The sequence below is a fragment of the Pan paniscus genome, chromosome 10, assembly GCF_029289425.2.
Source record: "Pan paniscus chromosome 10, NHGRI_mPanPan1-v2.0_pri, whole genome shotgun sequence".
Classification (NCBI taxonomy): Eukaryota; Metazoa; Chordata; class Mammalia; order Primates; family Hominidae; genus Pan; species Pan paniscus.
Genome location: NC_073259.2, coordinates 74,266,542 through 74,283,627, shown reverse-complemented (window position 1 = coordinate 74,283,627; position 17,086 = coordinate 74,266,542). Strand labels below are relative to the sequence as shown.

The window sequence follows — 17,086 nt, the reverse complement described above, 5'->3', positions numbered from 1 at the left end:
AACTACAATAATAATAATATAATACATCTGAGGACTTCTTTTGTTCATGTGTTATCATATACTATATTTTCTTAAATGTAATACAACTTTTTTTAGACTCGATATTCCTAGGTAAGCAGAAAAGAAAATATTTTTATGATGTAGAAATAGTACTATGCCTGAAATAAAAGGTTCTCATTATTCCTGAGGGAAAAGAGTCACCTCAAAAAAATACACTCAAAAATGCTGACATTTAAAAACTTACCTCAAATTTAAACCACTCCGAGTTCCACTGAGGGTTGAGTGACTTAAGGTACACATCTGTTTTAAAGGTGGTATTACCAAATTTTACCTAAAAACAAATAAGAAATTATTCACATATGAATATCAAAAATGTGAATAAAAGTAAATTTTAATGTCAGCCAACCAATAGAAGGATTAACCATAAAGGGGACAAAAGACTATTATCCTCTGGGACAAAGGGAAGAACGTACAGATGGATCCAGGTAAGATTGTAGACTAATAATAATACCCACAACAAGGGATCACCCACTGCTCTGCTTGACCAGCTCCACACATCACAAAGAACTAACTTCCTCCGTTTCTAAAGAGCATATAGAGAGCAATAAAAGATCAACAACCCAATAGAAAAAATAGGCAAAGGATATGATCAGGTAAGTCACAGAAATGGAAATACAGCTGTCTTTAACCACATCAAAAGATGATCAACCTCATTCATACTAAGAGAAATGCAAACTAAAATATTTTTACTTATCAGGCTGGCAAAGATCAAAAGGTTTGAAAACAGAATTGGTGAGGTACTGTCATGCTTTGCTGGTAGGAGTTGTAGAACAATCTCTACAGAGACTTTGAAAACACATATCAAAATTTTAAATGCCTTAAATCCCTTTTAAGCTAGCAATTCTACTTCTTAGAATTTATCCCACAGAGGTACACAATGGCATATATCAGCAGCATTACTGTAGCAAAAGCTTGGAAACAAGTTAAATATCTGTCAATATGGAACTAATTAAATTTATGGTAAAGCAACACAATGTAGCACTAAATAGAATAAAGCAGTTCTCCATGCACTGATAAGGAACAACTTCCAAGATACATCTTTCTACTGCAGATATATGGCATTCTTCAGTGCAAAAAAAAAAGAAAAAGACAGAATTCATATAATAGGTATATGTCTGTATATGCGCACATTATTTCTAGAAGTATATACAAGAAATAGTAACAATGGCCACTACAAACAGCAGAAGAGGTTGGTTAAAGGAGAGGCTGTGAAAGAGAAGCTGACTCACTTTGTACCTTTTGAATTTTGAACCATGCATAATACTACCTATTTTAAATGCATTATTTTAAAATTCAAAAACATCAAAAATTAAAATTCCAATGGCAATAACTTTATTTTCATTCAAATTACAGAATCCTAGGTTTGCTACCAGGAATTTAACCTACAGAAGTACTTTCACATAAGCCCTCCCCACCAAAAATATACTCATTCAGCAGGAAAGTGACTGAACAAATCATGTGCCCTATAAATAATGGAGTCGACAATATGTACTGTCACTAGAAGATATTACACAATAACTGAAAAAACAAGTATCAGAATATATAAAGTATGATTATATTTGTTTCTAAAAATGCGATATAGATATACAAGTATTTGTTAAGGGGATGAAGAATAGATTAACATAAGCCAAAGAACTGACAGCAATTATCTCTGAAGAAGGGACTGATAGGGTGTAGGGAATAGAGTACAGTGGTGTAAGAAGAAAGTAAGGGGTTTTCGAGTTATATTTGAGTGTTTCAATCTTTTTTAATGGGGAGCATTCAAGTATTACTTGTATAATTTTTTTAATCACGATGATAAAGAAATGAAACTTAATGAGGAAAAAGGAAGAATAGAGGTTCTTGTTTAATTACTAATTTAATTTTCATTCCATTTAAATATTCAAGGCATGATGGAAATACTTATTGTTTAATTTATCTAAAGCTGCTTTATATGAAGTAAAATACTGTTAGGATTTATAAAAACATTCAAAATCATTCAAAAGCCAAATATACTTAAGGGTTTTGGCTCAACTGCCAAAAGTAGTACATGATTTTTTAAGTGACAAGTTTAGAGCACTCTACAGTTTTGTCCCACTATAACAGTTGTGCTATACTGTGCCTTTTTGTTGTGCAACTGTTCATTCTAAATAAAGATCTAATAGTCCACAAACTGCTTTAAACAAACAAAAAAGACTTTAGAAAAAAGGAAAAGTCATCAGCCAGGCAGGGTGGTGCGTGCCTGAAGTCCCTGCTACTCAAGAAGCTAAGGCAAGAGGAGCTTGAAGCCAGGAGTTCAAGGCTGCTGCATTCAGGCCTGGGCGACAGAGCAAGACCCAGTCTTTCAAACAAGCAAACAAATAAAGGACAAGAAACAAAAAGAAAAAGGCTGGAGTGTGTATTTTGCCAACATTGGATGATTTCCACTCTAGTACAGAAGAATCTCGGTTCACTTAGTCTTAATTTAATTAAAAGGACATTTTATTACTCAGCAATTAAATGAATGCCTTATAACTCTGTTAAAAAAACATCAGGGATTTTAGTGGAGATTTCCCCCAGTAAAGTAAAGCATTCTCTTTACCTACTCATTAGCTAAATTACCTTGAGAAAGTTATTAACCTGTTACTTAAATTGGCTTCCTCCTCTGAAAAGTGGGATTGTAAGTGAGCATTACATGATATAACGCGTGTAGACCTAGCAAAATGTCTGCACATAGGAAATATTCATTAAATATTTATTTTCCTCTCCCTGTTCCCTCAAAGGTTCCTAGAAAAACACAAGATGACAATGTAGTTTAGCCAAACAATTGGTAACACACATTAACAATGAGATATATTTCCATTAATACTTCGCTTGTACAGAACCCCATCTTACTCTAGAGATTCCTGCAAGACTACTCGTCTTGAAGAATTACTTGGTCTTCACTGGGTCCCTACACTCCTGACGTCATATATAGTGGAAATTCTCTCAATCAATGCAACCAGGACCAATACTTGATCAGTTAATCAAATAACTTGGTTAAATTAGAGGATCACTAAAAATAATACAAACTGTAAAAACATTTTAAGATAAAACATATAAACAAACATTCATTCCTGTCTTTTAATGTAAGGCTAAGACCTCTTCTTTGTGTAAAAGTCAACTGTTTAGTCATCTTTTTTTGCATAAGCCACATTCATCTCTGATTTCCAGTTTGGGTTGCTTTAAAAAGTATGAACAAAGAATCCTCTATTTTTTACAATCTTTTCTCCACCTAATTCAAGAGCAATTTTTAGTAACCATTTCCATGTCTTTACATTCACTCATTTATATAAGGTTTAAATAAAATATAGTAAGAAATACAGTTGACATAAGCAGATTTGGGAATAAACACAACTGCCTCTTGGTAAAATGTATCAGCCAACTGATGGGAAACTCCAGACACACTGGAGAGTAGTCTTAACCCAGAGGAGTATTTACGAATACGCTTTATGGAAGGATGCAGAGCACTGAGGATTGCAATGAGTCAGTTAACGGAGGTTGTTAAGACAGCTTCAACTGTATTGACCTCTCCTCCTAATTTCTGGACTACTCAGTAATCTGTATCCCCCTTTCCTAGCCAGATTTATTTCCCACTTCTATACAACAAGAATCTTCCTTTCAATCACATATGAATGAAATGCATTCAACTGAAATACATTCAATTACATCAATACATACTCTGTTTCTTCTTTTGCTTTTATCAAGTTTGTCCTAGTCACCTGAAAATTTTTTCTTCCTTTTTCTCTCTGCCTTTGTAAATTTTACCATCCTCCAGGCCCAGGATAAAGGTTTCTCATGACAAGCCCACGCTTTATTATCTCCCTCGTCTATGAACTTAAGTCTGTATCAAGCATTTATCCCTTTATTATATTGTAATCCTTCATTATCCCCCTTTTCCTGCATTAATTTTTCCCCTTTCTACTGGATTATTCCTATTAGCACACAAATAGGTTCTGTATCTTTTCATTTATTTTTTAAGTACTAAAACTACTTCTCAAACACCACACTATTTTTCCTCCCCCCTTCATAGCCATACATCTTGAAACAGTTGCCTATTCATGCTCTTTCTACTTCCTCACTTCCCATGTACTTTCTCTTTAAATCACTACAGGATGGGATTCCACCCTCATCATGCCTCTTGTCACAACCCCCATGTTGTCCAATCCAATAATTTTTCTGTCTTCTTACTTGACCTCAGTGACATCTGACAATTGAGCTTCCTTCCTCTTTCTAGAAACTTCCTCTCTTGCCTTCTAAGACATTATGTTCCCCATTTTTCTCCCACCCACTGGCTCACAATCTCAGTTTCCTTCCTCTAGTCCTCCTCCTCTAATAAACCTCTTAATATCAAGTTTTTTCAAGGATTCATCCTGTTTCTCTCCCTTCCCCTAAGTCACAGGTTTGCAAAAAAGACAGAACCAACTCCTAAAGCTTTGCAAAAAAGACAGAACCAACTCCAACTCCTAAAGAAGCTTTAGACATTTCTAGCAGTGGTTTTGGGGAAAATAGTAATTGCATTAAGTGAGGAAGGGCCAGAGATGCCAGGTATTCTTCAATGCAATAGAGTTCCCAACAATGAAGACTTTTACCATGTCATGATTTTCAAATGTCCCACTAGATAATCACATGGGTAAGAAACCTACCTAGAAGACCGCGTGCGGTGGCTCATGCCTGTAATCCCCGCACTTTGGGAGGCCAAGGTGGGTGGATCACCTGAGGTCAGGTGTTCAAGACCAGTCTGGGCAACATGGTGAAACCCTGTCTCTACAAAAATACAAAAAATTAGCCAGGCATGGTGGTGCACTGGTAGTCCCAGCTACTCAGGAGGCTGAGGCAGGAGAATCGCTTGAACCTGAGAGGCAGAGTTTACAGTGAGCTGAGATCGCGCCATTGCACTCCAACCTGGGCAACAAGAGCGAAGCTCCGTCTCAAAAAAAAAAAAAAGAGAGAGAAAAAACCCTACCTAGAACCTCAGTTTTACAGACAGAAGTATTACAATCGGGTTTCAATGTACATAATTGTCAAGAACTACAACCATCATGTAAATCAAGAGGCAACTCTGCTTTTTCCCATGAGTTGACTATTTTGAAAAATCAGATAACCAATGGCAATGAAGATCTGAGATGCCAAAACTACACAACTGTCTTACTCTGTTTGAGAAGCAGTCACATTCACGTGATTTTAACATAGGCGAGGCACTCCCTATTCTGTGTCCCAGCTTTATTTTCTCCATATATTATTCTTAAGTAATTTTTGGTATATGCTAAAATCTAGAGAAAACTAGACCATCCAGCATACTATATCTTTTACTTACTTACCTTATTTATGAACTCTCTCCTCCCACTAAAATGTAAGTTCCGTGACTGAAGTTTTTTTAAATTTATTGCTATATCCCCAGCATCCAGTACAGTGTCTAATACATACAAAGGCCGAATTCATTGATTCATCTGATTACTTCATGTTTTCTATTATGGTCATGAAAAAGTACTTCCATATTAAAATAATAACAACAGGCCGGGCACGGTGGCTCACACCTGTAATCCCAGCACTTTGGGAGACCAAGGCAGGTGGATCACCTGAGGTCAGGAGTTCAAGACCAGCCTGGCCAACATGGCGAAATCCCGTCTCTACTAAAAATACAAAAATTAGCTGGGCGCGGAGGCAAGCACCTGTAATCCCAGCTACTCTGGAGGCTGAGGCAGGACAATCGCTTGAACCCAGGTGACGGAAGTTGCAGTGAGCCAAGATCATGCCACTACACTCCAGCCTGGGTGAAAGAGCAAGACTCTATCTCAAAAAAATAATAATGATAACAACAACAACAAATACTTCTATTTGTTATAGTTAAACCGTGGTACTGATTTTTTAATTGTAAGGATATATTAACTAAAAAATATCATGCCAGGATAGAAAGGGTAGATTCCAAAATACCAGCTATCTAAAGGGAGTCCTGGGTCTCACAGTTGAGAAACACTGGCTTGTGTGCTCATTTTTAACTCAGACCTCTTTTTTTGAATGCCATAGTCATAAATCACTTCCTTAACATCTCCAATTAAAGGCCCTATAGACATCACAAACCTAACATGCTCAAATGGAAAATGATCCTCCTCAATCTTTACCATCCCCCTGGAGTATCAGAAAACCCAATACTTGGGAAAGCTAGGAGTCATCTTTTAATCTATCTTCAAAATATACCTGGAATTCATCCACTTGTCCGCATTACCAAATCCATTACCTTGGATAACATTACCTGTTATTTGAACTATTATAGAATCTCCTAACTGCCTGATTTCTACTCTTTCCCCTTCAATCCATTCTCCATATAACAGTGCTCATCTTAACAAGGGCTTCTCAATGAATTTAGGGTAAAATTCAAACTCTTAATCATGGCCTTAGTCCTTGCAAGACTGGTTCTTTGATTAACTCTCCAACTTTATCTTATACTACTCTTCCCTTCACTGACTACGTGCCAGCCACACGCATTTTCCTTCACTTCCTAAAACACACCAAATCTCTACATGAGATCTCCGGGTTACCTTCTGTCCACCCACTCCCCTACACACACAAATATGCTCCCTCAGCAGCAGGCTCCTTCTCATCCAGCAGATCTTGGTTTTGACAAACACTTTTCTCAGGGGCCAACCCTGATTACTCAACCTAAAGTAGGTGTTCCCTGTTGTTCTCTTTCTATTGTTCTCTTTCATGGCACCCATCCCAACTTGTAACTATATATTTAATAATCTATTTACCTTTTAAACATCTGTCTCTCCCACTAAAATATAAGCTGAATTAAGAGAAGGAACCAAGTCTGTCTTATTCACCATGTATATACATCGGCTAGACCAGTAACTAGCCCAGAGCCTGGCAAACGGCAGACATTCAATTTGTTCAAAGAAGGAAGTAATAAGTAACCCCTGAATCAGCCCCCTTCCTCACCAGCAAAATCCACCTAGTTATCAAGGCCTGACTATTTTAACCTAAGAAATGTCCCACAAATCTTTCTGTTCAAATACATTCCTATTCCCATTCCCACATATTACCTGGATAATTTTACCACCTTCTTAACTGATCTCCCTGCCACACTTCCCATCTGTCTAGTCCATCAATAGCATCCCCATTCAGGCCATCCTATAAAGAAACAAACTAATACAAACATGATCTTATTTTATTTCTGCTTAAAAAACTCCCCTGGCCAGGCGTGGTGGCTCAGGCCCATAATCCCAGCACTTTGGGAGGCCGAAGCGGGAGAGGCAGGAGGATGGCTTGAGGCCAGGAGTTGGAGGCTGCAGTGACCTGCATTCAGCTTCCTTGTCCCTCCTTATAAATATTACAGAAAATGAGGTTTTATAGAAAATGGGGCTTTCCAGCCTCATCCCTAACAAGCTCCACTACCCACATATCTCATACCCTTTCCTCCAGACACGTACTAAACTAAGGCAGCTTCCTGAACATACTATATATCCCAGTCTATGCCTTTGCCTTTGATGTTCCCTTTGCCTGGTAAAATCCTGGGTGTCCTTCAAGGCCCACTTCAAATGTCACTTTCACAAGAAGCCTTTCTCAACCTTCAGAGACAGAATTCTTTCCATATTCTAATACAATACTCATCACTTTGGTGAGGCCGTATTAGCAGAGTGGTTAAGAGAACAAACTGTCAGGCTGTGGAGGTTTGCAAGCTATGTAACCTTAAGCAAATTATTTACCCTTCCTGGGCCTCAGTTACATCCACTGTAACATGGGACAATAACAATACTCCTATAGCAGGACTGTTGTGAAAACTAAGAATTTAAAAGTACTTAGTACAGATCTGGCAATTATTAAATTCAACACGTTACCTATTAGTTATTAAATAGGCTGTGTGGGTCAATGTCTGAACTACCAGAAAGCAAACACTATGTTTTAGTTATTTGTGGATTCCTATCACCTAACATCTGGCACAAGAGCACTCAAGAACTTTCTCAAATGAAGTGATTAAGAATCACCATGACAATGGGCAGGGGAGGCAGTGAACTGTAATTATTCGGTTAGAGAACATTTAGGAAACATCAGGAATATTGAGATGAAATCGAGCTATATATTATGATATAACTATCCATCAATTCTAAGCACTAATAGCCCAAATGATTGCTGCTCTAATGCTCTGGCTCATCACGCCAATTTTTATTACAATCTTTACTTGGCTTCTTTCAGACTCTGGGTTATTACCTTCCGGCCGTAGGCCTTTACTAATTTGCATGACTTTTAAACTAATCATTAGACTTAAAAAGCAATTTTGCAATTTAAGTCCATGGCAATTAAATGACTTCCTACCTCAAGGCGCTAAATTACCCTGAAACACCTCATCAGACCTACCAGTCTATACGAGAGCAGGAAGTGTTGCAGTTGTGTTTTAGAACGTGCATGGCAGATTCACAAAATGTTAGGCATGAGAGTGGATTTCCTCGCACTGTGGGACTCCAAGTGCCCATAAAAGGCTTCATGCACCTTCTTAAACATGATGTCCAGCACTCTGGCCACCCCTTCCAAGGGTGTGTGTGTGTGTTTCAGTGGCTGCGGGGCCACACCTTGGGATCTCCTGAGTGGCAGGTGGCCTGTTAATGAGTCCTGACATCAGAGTCATCCCGGCATTTGTGTGTGTGTGTGTGTGTATGTGTGTGAGTGTGTCGGTGGCTGCGCGGCCACGCCTTGGGATCTCCTGAGTGGCAGGTGGCCTGTTAATGAGTCCTGACATCAGGGTCACCCCCGCATGCACAACAGTACAAGCCTCCCCGCGCAGCGGACTGTGCCGCGGACGCCTGCAAGCCGTGCACCCATCGCACACACTGAGGTCTCGGCGGTCATCCCTCGTGGGAGAGCTGGACAACCACGGCCGACGGGAGGGCAGTCGAGGGGGGGAATAGGCTGAGGGGCTGGGGGCGAGGTGGGTAGATCCTTCACAGGGCTTGGCGCTCCCTGTGTTTTGAGGGGCAGGACCCTGCACCAACCTCCACGAAGGCATCAGTCAGGTCACTAGCACGGTCCATCACTGGCAAATGGCGCCCGGCCACGATTTTCACCTTCAGCTTCCCAGGCATGGTCTCGGTTTCGGCCTCTTCTTGGGCTCCTGCAGAAACAAACAAACGAGTCTGCGCCTAGCGCGGGGCCGGCGGGAGAGGGGCGGAGGCGCGCGGGGTAACTGACAGCGAAGGAGCGCGCGGGGGCGCGCGCGGGCGCCCGGCAGTCGCGCCACGGGTCGCCACTCACTGTCGCAGGAGGAAGGGTGCTGTCCCGCGCGGGCGCTGAGACCTCATTCCGGAGAGGCGGCGGGAGGAAGGGCTTTGATGGGTTCTTCCGTCCCGGCCCCACAAGGCTGGGACGAAAAGCAAAACCCAGTCAGCATCCCGTTGAGCCTCTGCCGCCCCTGCTTGTCTCTCCTCCCCCGCTCTCAAAAATGGCGGCTCTCGGGGCGCGGAAGAAAGCATCGATCGTTCGGCGCTCTGCCCACTTGGCGGGGCGAAAGTAAACTCGCCGAGGAAAGATAAGGGGGCGGGGCTGACGTTGAGAAAGCTGGAGGGCAGGGAAATGGGCCGAGTCCTGCATCATCCACCGAGTGGGGGCTGTGGATAGGTGCGGCGCTGCTTCCCTGGAGGGAAACGCTCCATCTTGCGGGCCGAAGCGCGAGTGCTGCTCTGTGACAGCCTCCGGCCGCGGCCTTCCCAGCTGCTACCGCCGCTTTTCGGATGGGCTGTGATAGATGGAGTAGCAGCGAAGACTGCTAGAAGAGCGTTTTCAGTCGGCCTTTAGTGATTCGTAAAACCAAATTAGCTGGTTTCTACTTGGAAGGGGTACAGGTGCGTGTGGTGGTTCCAGTTTTCTGTGAAATAGAGTTAGATGGCCAGGCACAGTGGCTCACGTCTGTAATCCCAGCACTTTGGGAGGCCGAGGCGGGCGGATCACCTGAGGTCAGGAGTTCAAGACCAGCCTGGACAACATGGCGAAACCCCGTCTCTACTAAAAATACAAAAATTAGCTGGGCGTCGTGGCGAGCGCCTCTAATTCCAGCTACTCAGGAGGCTGAGGCAGGAAAATCGCTTGAACCTGCGAGGCGGAGGTTGCAGTGAGCCGAGATCACTCCTCTGTCTCCAAAAAAAGAAAAAAAAGAAAGAAATAGAGATACCAGGCACATCTCGAATAGTGAAATAAATATTTCGTGAAATATTTTATTCAGTCATAGGCACTTGTATTGTGCACTGGGTCACAGATATTACTGTGGGCGGGGTGGGGGAGGTCACCTTGAAATCCAAAGTCCCCTCTTGAAAAAAAGTTTCTGCTGGTAGGTGTGGTGGCTCAGATTTGTAATCCCAGCACTGTGGGAGGCTGAGGTGGGAGGATCGATTGAGTCCAGGAGTTCGAGACCAGCCTCATGGAGAAGAGGCAACACAGTAAGACCCCTTCTTTACAAGAAATGCAAAAATTAGCTGGGCCGGTGGCTCGTCTGTGGTCTCAGCTACCTAGGAAGCTGAGGTGGGATAATCTGGGAGAATTGCTTGAGCCCAGGAGTTTGAGGCTGCAGTGAGCTGCCATCTCACCACTGCACCCCAACCTGGGCAACAGAGCAAAACTCTGTCTCTTAAAAAAAAAATTTTTTTTAATTAAATGTCCTGCACTCTTAGATCATCTCAGTGTTCTTATTAAGCATCCACAAGCCTAAAGATAAGACCTACAGTAGTAGCAGAAGTTCAGGACTTCCTACCATGGAAAGTATAGTCAACCACAAGAAATAAACATGGAGAGCGTTAAACATCTTGAAGAATTGACCCAACTATAAATAAAGTAAGGTGTTATCTACAGGCTCAGACCATATTAGGGAAATTGAGGCACACACAAGATGTAAATAAATCAGTCCTTACCAAATATCAAAATCAGCATTGACAGTATACCCAGTATCAACAAAATCAGAGTTCATGCCGGCTCAAAGATTGTAACATTTCATTCCTAAGTGAAGATATCCGTATGATCTTTTTAACTTCGAAAATACTCAATAGAGTAAATACTCCAAACAGTAGTGATCCCGAATTATCTTTTCATGACAAAAATTCCTTCTATGGCAGGAATATTGTTCACATAAGTGAGAAATTGAACTCCTACAGAGAAAACGACTTCCTCAAAATAAAAATCTAAAAAAATCGCTTGCTTTTTGGACTAGAGAAACTTTTATCAATTCAAACTATGTCAAAGGAATAGGGGTCATAGATCCCATGCGAATTTCCTTAGGTCCACCTGCAGCTTTTTCTGGAGTCTGACTCTGCCCTTAAAATACCCTTGCCAGAATTCTGAAGGTTGGCTACACTATGTGATCAACGTTTTTTATTTATTTATTTATTTAGAGACAAGGACTCACTCTGTGTCCCAGACTGGAGTGCAGTGACATGATCATGGCTCACTACAGCCTCAATCTTCTGGGCCAAGCGATCCTCCCACCTCAGCCCCCCAAGTTCCTGGGACTACATGCACATACCACCATGCACCGCTAGTTTTTTTAATTTTTTGAAGAGATGGAGTCTCCCTGTATTGCCCAGGCTGGTCTCAATCCTGGCTTAAGCCATCCTCCTGCCTTGACCTCACAAAGTGCTGGGATTACAAGCATGAGCCATCTTGCCCGGCATGATCAGTGTTTTTTGTTGTTTTGGGTGGTAGAGTTGAAGTCGTTTTTGTGGTGAAATCGAAGTATTACCGTATTACCAACTCATTTTTAAAAATATGAAATGTATAAAGAAAAAATATTAGAAAAATGAAGTTTAGCACCAATATTAATGGAAAATAATGCATTGTGTTACAAAATGTAATGTAAAAAGTTGCAAATTGCACAATTAGAGGTTAGCAATCTCAGCCTCCTAATTAGTAGACTTTGAGGTACTTGTACGTACTTGTTGCCTTAGGCTTCATCAACAAGAGATTATAATTAAGATGCTTCCTGAAAACTATTTTTAGTAGATTTAAGCCTGACTTCAGTTGAACTGTTTCCTAATAATTGTTCTCGTTTGTTTTAATTAATGCTGGGAACAGTGCTAACTTTCTGACAAATCTACCATGATGTGACTCCTGATTACCTTCTTTAGCTTCATACCCTGACACTCTTTTTGCATTTTAAATTATCAATAACAAGAATTAACGTGTATTGATGGTTTGCTGCACACCAGCTACTGAATTCAGTGTTTCACAGCTTTTAAGGCTCCCTAAAATCCTGAGGTAGGAATTATCAGCCTTCATTTTATAAATGAGAAAATTATGGCTTTTCAAAGCTGTGGTGATTACCCAAGGTCACAAAGCTTCTAATGATAGAGGCAGGTTTTAAATCTAGACAATGTGATTCCAAGAACTCACGTCTTTAAAGATTACATGTAGTTTTCTAATAAACTATACTTTTCCTTCTTCCTGGAGTATCTCTCTCATAGTCATCCTACCAAATACCTATGAATTCATAACTCAGTTCAAAAGTCAATACTCTGGTTTCTCTTTAGAGTGTATAAATCTTTTGCCTTTTACAAAAGTCACGTCTACATCTTCTCTAATCTCCTTCCTAATAAATATGCTCTTCACTCCCACCTATGCTACTACTAAATCTAATACATTTATTATTATACTTTCCATGCAATAATTATTTATCCATCTCTCTCCCCCCCAACCCCCACTAAACCATGAGCACTCTGAGGGAACGGATTGCTTCTTACTCATCTCTCAATTCTCAGTTCTTTGTCCGGTGCCCTTCATGTGATCAACAAATTATTGTGGAATTAAATTAACAGTTAACACTTGCTATTACTACTTAGATCGCTCTTCTTTCCTGGCTTCCTAAAATGTTCCTGTTAATCTTTCCCATTCTTTCAGGTTAAATTACTCAAGGGTTGTCAGTACTTGGTGCCCTCTCCTCACTTCCTAAGCACTCCAAAAACTATTAATATCTGGGTTTAGCCACCACCACTCTACAAAAACAGCTTTCACTAATGCCATCAATAACCTCTGGTTGCTAAATGCAATGAACACTTTTTTTAGTTTTAAGTTTTTATTTTTGAGATGGGGTCTTGCTGTGTTGCCCAGACTGGTCTCAAACCCTTGGGTTCATGCAGTCCTTCTGCCTCAGGCTCCCAAGTTGCTGAGACTACAGGCACGTGCCACCATGCCTGGCTTCAGTTTTTTATTTACGTGACTCTCAGTAGCATTTGATGCTGTTGACCACGCTGTCCTTAAAATAATCTTCCTCTTGGTATTCAGAAACCAAGCTTCTCTTACCTATTCTGGTTTATACATCTGTCTTCTCAGCCTACTCATTGTCCTTAACTATTAAATATGTGTTTTTCTCAGGTTCAGTTTTTGTCTCTATTCTCTTCCAACTGTACTGTCTCCCCAGGTGATCTCATCCAAGCTCACAATTTTAATTTCCATCTGTTTAGTCAAGGACTCTCAAATCGTTATCTTTAGTCTGTAATTCGCTTCTGGGATCTTGACCCATATATGCAACTGCCAAGTTACTATTTCCATTTGGAGTATCAAAGTGACCTCAAAAGTCAAGATGTCCAAAAGTGACCTCAAAAGTCAAGATGTCCAAAACTGACCTGATTTTCTTTACCTTTCCCATAACTACAACAACGAGAATGACAACAACAACAACAAAAGACCTGGTAGTCTTCTACTAAACAGCAATGCCAACTACATAGTCAATTGCTCAAGCCAGAAACTCACTGATTTAAGTTTGAAAGTGGGCTGGGATTACAAGTGTAATTATACAAATGACAGCTTGGGCTCAGTTCAGTTACTTTTGCTTTGATTTTTTTTTTTCCTTTGGGCCAGGGTCCCACTCTGTTACCCAGGCTAGAGTGCGGTGGCAAGATCACAGTTCACCACAGCCTCAACCTCCCAGGCTCAGGTGATCCTCCAACCTTAGCCTCCTGAATAGCTGGGACTGCAGGCGCACACCACCACATCTGGCTAATTTTTATATTTTAGTAGAGATGAGGTCTCCCCATGTTGCCCAGGCTGATCTCGAACTCTTGGGCTCAAGTGATCTGCCTGCCTCATCCTCCCAAAGTGCTAGGATTGCAGGTGTGAGCCACCATGTGGCTCACTTTTGCTTTGATTAAGGAGTAAAAATGAGATAAGTAGGCATCTAGGTAAACTCATCATCTTATTAGTTCCCTTATATCTTAATGTACCATGGGCATAAGGTACCATACCATACTTAATGTACCATGGGCATAAGGACCGCATCAAGTAAAATATTCTCTAAATTGGAAGATTATTGCAGTGGAACACATTGCTTTTTTTGGGAGTTTTGCTCTTGTTGCCCAGGCTGGAGTGCAATGGTGTGATCTCTGCTCACTGCCACCTCCGCCTCCCAGGTTCAAGTGATTGTCCTGACTCAGCCTCTCGAGTAGCTGGGATTACAGGCACCTGCCACCACACCCAGCTAATTTTTGTATTTTTAGTAGAGATGGGGGTTTCACCATGTTGGTCAAGCTGATCTCGAACTCCTGACCTCAGGTGATCCACCCAACTTGGCCTCCCAAAGTGCTGGGATTACAGGTGTGAGCCACCACAGCCAGCCCACATTGCTTTTTATCAGTGCCTATCAATGCACTCAATGAGTCATGGTACTGAGATATAAATAGGCAGACACTTCCTTATTGTGTTAGCACCAGGACAAGTTCCCCTTATTCATGCTGGTACTGCAAAGCCTGCAGGTTTTCCATTTGTGTCTACATAAGGGCTTTGTGGAAACTCTAGTCTGAACTGACCCTTGCCTTTGATTCTTCCTCAACCCTGACCAAATTAATCACCAATTCCCTTTTTTTGTTTGTTTGTTTGTTTGTTTGTTTGAGACAGAGTCTCGCCTGGTCGCCCAGGCTGGAGTGCAGTGGCAAGCAATCTCAGCTCACTGCAACCTCCGTCTCCTGGGTTCAAGTGATTCTCCTGCCTCAGCCTCCCGAGTAGCTGGGATTACGGGCGTGTACCACCATGCCCAGCTAATTTTTGTATTTTTAGTGGAGATGGGGTTTCACCATATTGGCCAGGCTGGTCTTGAACTTCTGACCGCAGGTGATCCACCCACCTAGGCCTCCCAAAGTGCTAGGATTACAGGCATGAGCCACTGCGCCCAGCCCCTATTGTTTATAATTCCTACAGATCTCTCGAATTCATCTATTTTCCACCATTATCTATCACCTGGAAGACTGGATCACTCTTGCTCTTCTCTAATCCTTTCAGCACAAAGTGACCCAAGTCAGCTTTTTATATAGCAAATTTGTCCCTCTGTTTTAGGAGAATTTTTTAGGAAAGATCAGACCTTTATATTATTCTTATTAGAATAAGACCTTATTCTTGTCAGACCTTTTTGTTATAAAAAAATGTTTTATATGTTCAGAACTTCAAGAGACAGTTCGGTCAGCTGTGGATTTATTTTATTTTATTTTTGCTTTGTTGGGTTTGTTTAAAATTAAACTCTAGGCTGGGTGCGGTGGCTCACTCCTGTAATCCCAGTACTTTGGCAGTCCACAGCAGGTGGATTGCTTGAGATGAGGGGGTTGAGACCATCTTGACCAACATGGTGAAACCCTGTCTCTACTGAAAATACAAAAATTAGCCAGACATGGGGGTAGGCGCCTGTAATCCCAGCTACTTGGGAGGTTGAGGCATTAGAATCATTTGAGCTCAGGAGGTGGAGGCTGCAGTTAGCTGAGATTGTGCCACTGCACTCCAGCCTGGGCAACAGAGTGAGACTCTGTCTCAAAAAAATTAAAAATAAAATTAAAATTAAACTCTATGGCTTCTCCACCTTGTATTAGCTTGTCACCTAGTGCTAGATCGTTCCATTTTAATTTAACATTATCTACAAACTTGAGGTCCCAGTTCACCTCAGTTCATGGGATCCAGGTTCTACTCCTGACTCTTAAAAATTCTAACCCCAAAATTTTAATCCAACACTACATATTTTCTTTTATTCACACCCCTTTCCCTTTGCCAATTAGATGGCATTAATAATCAGAGTTTTTATAGTCCTATAAGCCATTATCTTCACAGAGGCACTATCTGTAACATTAATTAGATTAATTAAATTGACAGGTAATTTCCCAACCCACTTGTTAACTTCCAGTCTTTCCCTGTTGTTAGAGGAGCAATCTGATAACATATCCAATGTACCTTGAAAAGTAAAGCTAGATTTATTTGCTAAATCTGTAAAGACTAGGATACCGTGGCTCTCCAGCTGAACTCGCTATGCACTAGTGTTATTTAAAGGAGTGCTGACAAGTGGGCAGTTACAAATTACTGCAATTGATGGGAAGAGCAAAAGTGAGCTGAGTCCATGACTAGTGTCCGTATACAGCCCACGCGATATGGCACCTATCCAGTTTGTTCCAGACAGCTGCATAAGAGAATTCTAAACTTGCTATAGGTTGTGTTGCTTCCCACAGAGGGAGTAGCTTCTTCACACATTACAGGTACCATCATACAGGCAGCTACTGCAGTTCAGATGAGGTGAAGTTGAAATTTTAACCTTAAGTAGCAATACTTATGGGAAACATATTAGAATGAGATAAGTCAATACAGGTCTTCTAATACTAAAGCTATTGGGGCTTTAGTATGTTTAATACTAAAGATTCATACCCTGGGACTTTAGTCATTACTTCTACCCCTTGTGGTTTGGTTACCAGGTCATCAATGTCTTGATTCCTATTTGAGTAAATAAACCTACCATCCCTAGCTAAGGGAGGTTTGCTCAAACATCCCCTGACACATTCTACCTAGCTTGAAACTCTTCAGTGGTTGTCTACTGCTATTAAGATAAAAACCAAAATTTCCAGGGTAGACCACAAGACTCTATGATCTGGTCCCTACCTACTTTACTATATTTATTTCACATAACTCTCCAACTGCCCTATTCCAACTACACTGGTCTTATTTCAATTGCATAAAAACCATATTCCATTTCTTAATCATTGACGTTGGGATAACTGGATAGCTAGATGAAAAAATGAAAAATTGAATGTGTTCC

General features: G+C 41.0%; 1 protein-coding gene and 1 long non-coding RNA gene across 22 annotated transcripts in view; one reads left to right on the top strand and one right to left on the bottom strand.

Annotated features, from left to right (window-relative positions):
* Positions 1 to 11,803, bottom strand: part of C2CD5 (C2 calcium dependent domain containing 5) — a 97,906-nt gene extending 86,103 nt beyond the window's left edge. For all 20 annotated transcript variants that reach the window (XM_034936171.3, XM_063593164.1, XM_034936173.3 and 17 more), the window contains exons 1-3: positions 9,304 to 11,803; positions 9,045 to 9,163; positions 245 to 331 (exon numbers count right to left, since the gene is read on the bottom strand). In XM_034936171.3, coding sequence (XP_034792062.1) covers positions 245 to 331; positions 9,045 to 9,134 — 177 coding nt within the window. In that variant the 5' untranslated portion in view covers positions 9,135 to 9,163; positions 9,304 to 11,803. The remainder of the gene's footprint in view (positions 1 to 244; positions 332 to 9,044; positions 9,164 to 9,303) is intronic.
* Positions 1 to 17,086, top strand: part of LOC134728444 (uncharacterized) — a 203,453-nt gene that overhangs the window by 119,335 nt on the left and 67,032 nt on the right. The gene's annotated exons all lie outside the window — the stretch shown is intronic.